Source organism: Aythya fuligula, chromosome 7 (genome assembly GCF_009819795.1).
Source record: "Aythya fuligula isolate bAytFul2 chromosome 7, bAytFul2.pri, whole genome shotgun sequence".
Taxonomy (NCBI): Eukaryota; Metazoa; Chordata; class Aves; order Anseriformes; family Anatidae; genus Aythya; species Aythya fuligula.
This window is the reverse complement of record NC_045565.1, coordinates 37016031-37025154: the sequence shown is the minus strand read 5'-3', so window position 1 is coordinate 37025154 and position 9124 is coordinate 37016031. Positions and strand designations below refer to the sequence as shown.

At 42.0% G+C, this 9124-nt stretch overlaps 1 protein-coding gene across 1 annotated transcript; it reads left to right on the top strand.

Annotated features, from left to right (window-relative positions):
- On the top strand, positions 1-6195 carry BNIP3 (BCL2 interacting protein 3). Its single transcript, XM_032191596.1, has 6 exons — positions 1-94; positions 512-695; positions 1523-1607; positions 3133-3239; positions 3344-3493; positions 5214-6195. The coding sequence occupies exons 1-6, from the start codon at positions 58-60 to the stop codon at positions 5263-5265; spliced, it is 615 nt and encodes a 204-aa protein (XP_032047487.1). The 5' UTR covers positions 1-57; the 3' UTR covers positions 5266-6195.
- The last annotated feature ends 2929 nt before the right edge of the window (positions 6196-9124 follow it).

Sequence of the window (9124 nt, the reverse complement as noted above, 5' to 3'; positions counted from 1 at the left end):
GGCTGCCGTCAGCGCCGTGCCCGCGGGCCGGGCAGAGCAGAGCAGAGCGGGGCCGCCATGTCCCGGCACAGCCCGCAGGAGGACAACCTGCAGGGTAAGGCCGGGGGCACCGGGCGGGCCTCCCCTTCCCCTCTCCCCTGCTCCCTGCCCCTTCTCCCTGCCCCCCGGGCCGCTGTTGCCCAGCCCCGGGCAGCGCTCCCAGCCCGGCACAAGGCGGCTGCCAGGCCCCGCAGGCCGTCCCCTTCGGCCTCCAGCTGTGTTGAACGGCAGGGATTGTTTATGCCGTGCCCTGAAATGGAGGGTCCAAGGGCTGCAGGAGGCACCCTGTGCTGGGCAGCTCGCCCCCAGCTCCCTCAGGCTCTGGGTTGGCATTTCGTCGTGGGTATGGGCAGAGCCGTGGGTGTGCGTCCCGCTGTAAGGTCGGGCTGGGGGTCAGCAGCCCCTGCCCACCTGCCTTTTGTACAAAACCATCAGGTTTATTCCGCTTTCTGTTCCCAATTACACCAAGCAGGTTCCTGGGTAGAGCTCCACTTCAGCAGCAATGGGAACGGCAACGGGAGCGGCTCCACGCCGACCAGCCACGAACAAGTGCCGGCCTCCATCTCCATCCACAACGGGGACATGGAGAAAATCCTGCTGGATGCCCAGCACGAGTCGGGACGGAGCAGCTCGAGAGAAAGTTCGCATTGTGACAGGTAAACACCACGCTTTGTTGGAAGCAATGTGAAACTCGTCTTCTTTATGCGCAATATTCCCACGGGTGTGCTGCTCGAGTACAGGCAACAGTCCTGTTCTGGTGAGGAAAGCCCTGTAGAGCAGGGTGCTGCTGTCATGCTGAAGGGTCAGACCCCGTGCAAGCAGTGCACTGCTGCCCAAACAGAAACCTCAGAGTGGGGTGGTAAAAAAACTGTGTTTTGTGATGGGTTCATTAATTAGGAGTTCTCAGGCAGTCTCTTTAAAATAAAGAAGTCCTATATCTAGTTTACAAAGTACAAAGATTTCTAGGAGTATAATAATAATAATAATAAAGAAATCTGAGGCACTTGGTCAGTTTTGTTATTTCATGTATTTGATTTTGCTGGGTTACAAAGTCTGCAGCCTAAAGTTTATTTAACTAAAAGGCCTTAAAATAGGCAGTAGGGTGCAGAACCTCCTAGTCTCATCTGGCTAGTTGAATTCAAACCAAAGTGTACGTCTAGGAATAGCTTGCTGCCTATCATTATTTAGTAAGCAACATGGGCCAAATCATACAGCCTTATGGGCGTGTCTCCATGCTGCTGAAAAACAACTCTGAGCAGCAGGCTCATTGTCAGATTGTTAGGAAATCAAAGATTAATTGAGTGAGGTGGCTGGATTATATCACCCATTGGCAGATTAATCTCTCAGGTTATGGTCAGGGCACCGTAGCTCTTCAGGACAGCTGTGCTTACAAGCTTCATTCACTAGCTTGTTAGTCATCCCATAAACAACGTCATAAAAAATTTAATGAACTATTTCGTATTTGTGTTTCTCTTTTATCAAGCCCTCCTCGTTCCCAGACACCTCAAGACAGTCATAGAGCTTTGGAAATAGAGAGTCACAGCAGTGGAGAAAAAAATAGCTTTCAGGTAAAAATCTCATTTTCCTTTGGAGGAAGGATTTGTTACTGCCACTGTTTGGAAACCAGTATTGGGAAATCAGCTGCTTCACCTCTTGTGCAGAGACTTCAGTAGCTCAGTATCTTAAAATAATCTTCTCAGAATCAGGCTTTTAGTAAGTACCTGATTTGCATTGATTTTTTTTTTTTTTTTAAAATATGTAACCTGAGAGTTTTTCAGAAGGATTAAGGTGCCTTACTCTCTAAAGACATCTGGGTTCTCAAACACTGCTAGGAATCCTGTTCCGGTGTTTGACTGCCCTCACAGTAAATATTTTTTTTCCTGGTGTTTAGTCTGAGCCTCCCCTGGTGCAGCTTTGTGCCATTCCTGTCATTGGAGATCAGGGAGGGAGAGCAGTACCTGGCTCTGCACTTCCCCTCCTTGGGAAGTTGCAGAGAGCAAGGAGGTTGCCTCTTGGCCTCCTCTTCTCCAAGCTGGACAACCCAGGTGTTACCAACAGGTTTAATCAGTTCAAAATTACATAAAGTGTGTGTGGTCCCACAGCCTCTCGCTTTATCTGAAACTCTTCTCACCAGCTCTACAACTCCTACAGGAATCTAGCTCAATGGATTACCTGCTTGAGGTTAATGAATATGTTACCTTGAATTAATTGTTTTTATGTTACATTTCCAGAAAACCCTTCATATGTTTAAAGGTGATTACTTGGATTTTGAGATCAAATTGTTTTTTCATCAAAAGTTAGAAAAAACATCAGACATAGTTGCCTGGACAACTTTATTTCCATTCCACAGTTGTATGTGTGTGTAGCTATTTAAACTCTATGATCAGATACTATTTTTATCACAATCTGTTGGCTCTATTCAATGCATGTGCAATAAGCAAGAAATTGTATTCTCATTCAGCATGTACACTGTAATTTACTGAGAACAAAGCCAGTTTTTTTTTTTCTTTTTCTTTTTTTTTTTTTTTTTTTTCTGCCCAGATGTGTGCAGATAAACCTGGGCTTACTTCACCTGTGTTCCTAATGCTGGCCCAAAAGCCAGGTAGCTTTACTAGACTGAATTAGTTTCACTTAGCTTGTATTAGCGTGAATAAGGATCTTCAGGTAAGTATGACATTCATCCAGTTTTGAATGCAGACAGATTTTAGCAGTTTATTCTGCCCAGTGTCATTCAGATGTGTGAATGTGGGTAACTTTCAGCCTTCATGTAAGGGTGCAATACAGGGCTTTGGCACTTTATTTCCAGGGCAGTCTTTACTTAAGCAAATATGAGGCAGGGATATGACCTTTTGCATTTGCATCCTGCTGTGAGGACAGATTCCCCTCCGTGCCCCTATCTAGGATCTAAATAGTTCAATACAAGTGATATCAAGTGATATGCAAAGGATACAAGCGATATGCAAAGAGCTGAGACATTTGAGCTGCAAGGGTGGTCTCATGTATGGTTTTAGATGCAGAACAGACGATTTGTTTTGCAGGACTTTCTACCCATCGTAGTCGTGTGTATGGTTTGATAATGGCTCTTTGTTTTAGTCTGAAGAAGACTTTCTGGAAAGGAGGAAAGAAGTAGAAAGGCTCCTGAAGAAAAATGCAGATTGGATATGGGATTGGTCCAGCAGGCCAGAGAACATCCCACCCAAGTGAGTGCTCTCAGTGGTTCTGGAGGAACTCTGGTACTGCTTCTGCCACAAGTACAAACATGTACACCTTCATGTTTTGGTTGTATTTTCTTCCTCAAAATTAGGGAATTCCTGTTCAAACATCCCAGGCGCACAGCCACTCTCAGCATGAGAAACACCAGTGTAATGAAGAAAGGGGGCATATTCTCAGCAGAATTTTTGAAGGTTTTCCTTCCATCTCTGCTTCTTTCTCATTTGCTTGCTATTGGACTAGGGTAAGTTTATTATTTTAAAAAAAGGCTTTTTTTTTTTTTTTTTTTTTTTTTTACACATTTTTCTCTGAGTCCTAATTCTGACTCCCAGTTCCATCTTTGTTGTCCTTCTGTGGAGAAGAGTCTATTATTGCTCATCTCTTAGACAATTAGTTATTCGGGAAAGTTTCCTACTTGTTTGTGGTATTGCTGAATCTATCAAATTATTTTTTTTCTTACTAGCTGAGTATTTTTGAAAGAATCAAGGGACACTGCAATTGTGTGTGTGAAATCTTACTATACATACATAATACTCAATTCCATTGGAGGTAATTGGTCCATAATCTCAATGCTATTTGTGAAGGAAAAATGATTATTTAATATATTTTAAAATTCCACACCTCTGGGGATGGGATAGCAAACAAAGCAGGAGTTGTTGTTTAAGCTTTTGTTTTAGTGTGTGTTTGTTTGTTTTTTTTCCAGATGATTAAGGGATTAGATGAGATTCTTTAAAAATAGCCACAGGACACAGACTAAAGGGAAGAGATTAAATGCCTTTTTGTCAGGAGCAGAGTTTGCCTTTACCTAGGCATGGCAGATTCCTGTATCAACAAAGAATGCTGGGACTCCAGGCACATCTGACCTCTGCTTTTTGAGTGCAATGTGCCACATGAGAGGGCTTAGGGGAGAGGTCAAACAAGTTCTGAGGTGACAGCTGTCCTCCAAGGAGCCTCCAATTACCTCCAGTCCTGTTCTTTTTCTTCTCAGTACCTTGTGTAAATCCTGAACCCTTATCAAAAATAAAAACTACAGAAGTTGAGAGTGGGGGGGAAGGAGAGGACTATGACAGCTCCAGTAACTGGAAAGACAGACTGTGGTCTCTGCAGTATGCATAACTTTAAAGATAATCTGGGCCTTCATCTGTCCTGTACAAAATTCACATCTCAGCCACATAATAGCGTAAAAATAACATGAAACTAATACAACTCCTTCCAAAATTAAAATGAGTAACTGTGTGAGATGGAACAAAAGCATACTGAAATTTTCCTTCCAAAGTAATTGCAAGTTTTGCAATGTAAATGCTTTCCTTTTATTTCCACCGCTGCTGGAAATTACAACATTCCAGGTCAGTAAGGAGTGACAAAAAGTCACATCTTCATAAAGCGCTTAGTGTAATAATACTAAAATCATTAAACTCAAAATATTGATTTCTTCAAGCTGCAAAAACTAAATGAATAAAAGACCTGATGTAGGGCAGCTGTAAATGTTTACCAAGTTAGGAAATAGTGACTGGAGAAATGCTAAAGAGTATGTGAAGATGACCATAACATGAGCAGTTAACAAATGTCAGATGTATTTAATGAATAGGAAAATTCAAGATAACAAAAGAAAAAAACATGATAAAAATATCCGACTTCTGAAAGCTCCTGAAGCAGCGTTCTTGTTAACCCTGTGCTTATCTCTGCCTCTTACATTCCTGAAACTGAACAGCTTACACAGAGACTTATTCAGACTTAGAATTTAGGGAGCGTTATTAGACATAGGTACGCAGAAAGGTACCAGCAACTGAAGACCGAGTTTTATAGTAGACACTTGATTTGCCCTCTTAATTAAAACTGGCACTACTGCCCCGCTGTAATTTGTATACCTAGTAGTCTGATTTAAAAGAAAAAAAAACCTAGATGCTGTACATTCCTCTTGAGCTGAAATCAAATGCTTACTGGCTGTGTGTTCTTGATCTCAGGATTTACATTGGAAGACGCCTTACGACCACAGCTTCAAGCAGTACGTTTTGAAGGCACCTGAAATGTGATTTCAAAGCAAAGGAAGTGTTCATCAGGGAATAGGGGAGGTGAACAGCGGAAACATCCACGCTAGCAATGACTACACGATCAGCGTGTCCTTGTTCTGTAAATGTTGTGGTCCTAGTTCAGTAAGAGTGGGAGGAGACACTAAAGCTGAAGTATCATACATAATATTCTGGAGCAATTCATAATGCATCCGAATCGTGCTCTAACATCTGCTGCATTGCTTTGTAGTGAAGTATCTTTGAAAACTAAAACAATTTGATGTTTAAAAACAAAATCTTAGCTTTAGTTGAGTATCTAGCTGAATCACCACTGCAATATTAAAGTGCTGTTTCTTTATATCTCATAGATGTGAATGGTTGTCACTGCTACTGTAATCATGACAATAAGGGATTAGCCCGAAACAATGTGTGGCCTTATGTATCATATACAGGAATTCAGAAAAAGCTTTTTACCTCACTTGAAGCTGTTCCTTCCTTCCTTAGATTTTGCTTAGCTCTCTTTCACTGTTGTGTGAGATGTGAAATGTGAGAGACTGTCAGCTGGAATAAATTAGTGTATTGGTAAAGCTTCCTTCACTATTTACTCATTCAGAGTGTGATACGCAAAAGGCTGAACTAAAATTTGGACCTTAGTGCCTAATAAATAGTTTCTTCTATAAAGGCATATATTTAACTCCCCAATTAATAGAAGTTCTTTTTGCTGTATCTTCTTGCAGCCTATTGCTTCTCAGTCTTTTTATCTGTAAAATAAATTTGCATCTTCTATTTGCTTTATCCTTGTATAGATTTAAAGAAAGGTTTGCTTGCTTATTTGTTTGTACTAATTGAATGCCTTTTCAGTAATTTTATCCTATTTAATGAGAATAAATGTTTGCCAAATTATGTTTTGTATATTTAAATAAAAAGGTTCCTCATAGATTGAGTTTTCTCATTTATTTTTCTCTAATTGTTTGAAGTGCTTGACAAGGCTCTGTCTTAAATGAGGCCATTTCATAATTTATTTGCATAACTGACAAATGGGTAAGGAGTTTCTATAGAAAATTTTGATTCTTAAATTTGAATAGGAGTAAGCTGTCATTAGAAGTCACTCAGAAAACAAACACTGAACTTGCAAATATGGGTTCTGCTTTGTACTATCATCGTTTAAAAATAAATTTACTTTCTACTTTGTTTTTGCTCTTATTTAGCAGTGCTTTCTTTTGTGCTTGGAGTCCTGCTGCTGAGCACCTTGCAGCACGGTGCTGAGCCCATGTCCTGTCACCAAATGATGTCACCGGAGGTGTGGGACTAGCTTGCTGCTGTACAAACAAGCAGTGCCCTAATCCCATGGGCCCCAATCCAGGAGAGACACGTACTGCATTTTCCATGGAGTAATCCTGCTGAGGCCACTGGAAATTCTCACTTGCAGGAATTTAATCACATACCCCTTGTAGGACGGCCAGTATCTGGTGGTGGTGGTGGTTGGTTTTTAAGTGCCTGTGCAATAAAAAAAGGAATTATTACATTTTTAATTTCTGAATTATAAGTCTTGTGAAGTTGGAGCTTTTTAACTGATTACAATTTGAGTTAAACCTCAGCATTCTTCCAAAATGGTTATAAAAACACTGATATTGGAATGATCATGAGATGAACTGCTTCTTCCCCCTTTGAAAAATACAAGGATTTTTAATACTATTATATCAGAATTTAAGTAGAAGTTTCATCATGAATACTTAGCACCTTACACCCATAAAGACATCTTTTAAATTACAGCAGGTGCATGGGGTGTCCTGCAAGCTCCAGCATCTGTACACATTCTTACAATTTGTTATTCGTATTGAATAGTTCCTGTTTTCACTGAATGTGAAGATACGCTGCACTGGAAGCGCCGTGTTTACATTCTATGGCAACTACTGCTATTTTAAACAGCAAGATTTACAGAAACTGCACTAGAATAACACTTAAATACTCCTATTGTACATTGCAAAATGCAATGGTATGAAAGCACGCATTGTGAATAAGGGAACTAAGTATTGCTTCATTTTTCTTTTTTTAACCACAGAACCAAAGAAATCCTGTAGGGGCAGGAAAAGAACTGCCACCCTGCAAAGATATTGCAAAGTAGCCACGTAAGTTGGTGTTCTTGCAGTAGTTGGAAATCTTTAATCTGCTGTTAGAACCTAAATGCTAAAAGCAAAGGTATCAGAGACCGAGTGGCAATGCAATCCTTGCCTCTGCAAACAGCCGGGCGCGCGCCTAGCTGCCCGTGCTTTTTTGTTACATTTTCATTTCTGATGTATTTTTTTTTTCACAGTTTAAAGGAATAAAATGAGAAACTGTTTGGTGCCTTTCAACCATGCCACTCGCACGTGTATCTCTACCAGCACCTTGCGAGCGGTGCCTCGCTCCTCTTCCACAGCCTCTGAGCCAACGCTTTGTGCATTGCTGCGGCATGAGGCAGCCGAGCTTGGTGTTACAGCAGTGTTACAAACACATGCTGGGTGTTACAAACACGTGCTCAGCGTTACAGCACTGTTACAAACAAGTGCTCGGTGTCACAGCGGCCCTGAGCAGGTCCTGGTTCCGTCAGCTCCAGCAGGTGGAATGGGGTAAACAAGCAGTGTTGAAGTACTGTGTGTTCAGCACCAGGGACTCGATTTTTCCAGACAGCCAGGACTACACTTGATTAACCGACCTGATTTCTGCCTCCAGGCAGGGACACGGCCCAGAAGAGCTGCTCCCCTCGGCCTCCTCTCCCCAGGGCTCTTTGCTGCACGGGGAAGTCCTTGCATGCCCATTTCTAGACGATGCCTCTGGACAGGGTACTAAACACAAACCTCTGGTTAAAAGTTGGATAGAAACAGTTTCTCTAACTCTTGAGCCTAGAGATAGAGCTTCCTAGAACAACAGGGTATTGCGAAAGCTCTTGTGATAAGACACATGCAGCCCTTAAGGCCTTCAAAGGTAAGGACAGGTGAAGCTATCCCCATCTCTGTTAAGCAATACGCTTTCCCTATTGAAGAAATTAAATAAAAGTCTGTTCTTACCTTTTTTGCTTCCAAAGCTTCAAACCCCCGTACCACGTTGTTGTCTGACTGTGACATGGGGCCAAGGACCCCCAGCAGCTCCCGGGGCTCCTCCACAGGGATCCAGGTGGGTCGTGCACCAAGCGCAGCCCCAGGACTCCAGCAACAGCCTGCTTTGGACTAAAGGAACTATGAGGGACGCAAAATAAGGGGAAAGCAACCACAGGAGAAAGCCTCCCCTCTGCCCTTGAGGCTGGCAGCACAAGCCACAGCCCCTCCACAGCAGGGCTGAGGCATTCACTGGGCTGGAAGGGACCCAAAGGGGTCATCAAGCACAGCTCCTGGCTCCACGCAGGACCACCCTGCATCCACCACAATAATCCCACTGCTTGGGTCAGAGATCGCCTACGAGACACCCTATGTCAGGGAAATTAACTGTTCAGGGTATGTGCGCCAGCAATACAGTGCTCTTAAACCGGTAAGAGAAGTCAAAGGTGATTTTAAGCAAATATGTGAACAACCAGTAATTTACCAAACTGACAATAAATTAGTTTTTTAGGTAGAATTAGATGATAAAAAAATTAATGAATCATTAAAAGCTATTTAATTGAAATAGGTACAAGAAAATCATGTTTTATATAATAGATTTCATTATATCCTTTCTCTTTTTACTCATTTTCCACTTACATTTGCTGAAGCTGAAAAAATAGATAAAAATAGAGAGCACTAAGATATTCACTGAATACAAACAGACAGCTTTGGGTTAGAAGTTGGGTTAGAAGTATGACCATTCAAAAATGGAAATTCAAGTTTTCAGGTTAATTAGTTTGGCCAATTATC

Excerpts from the sequence above, each read along its gene's own strand:
- BNIP3 (XM_032191596.1), top strand. The coding sequence starts at position 58 with ATGTCCCGGCACAGCCCGCAGGAGGACAACCTGCAGG. Across the intron at positions 3,240-3,343 it reads CCAGAGAACATCCCACCCAA|GGAATTCCTGTTCAAACATC; the intron begins GTGAGTGCTCTC and ends CCTCAAAATTAG. Across the intron at positions 3,494-5,213 it reads TTGCTTGCTATTGGACTAGG|GATTTACATTGGAAGACGCC; the intron begins GTAAGTTTATTA and ends TCTTGATCTCAG.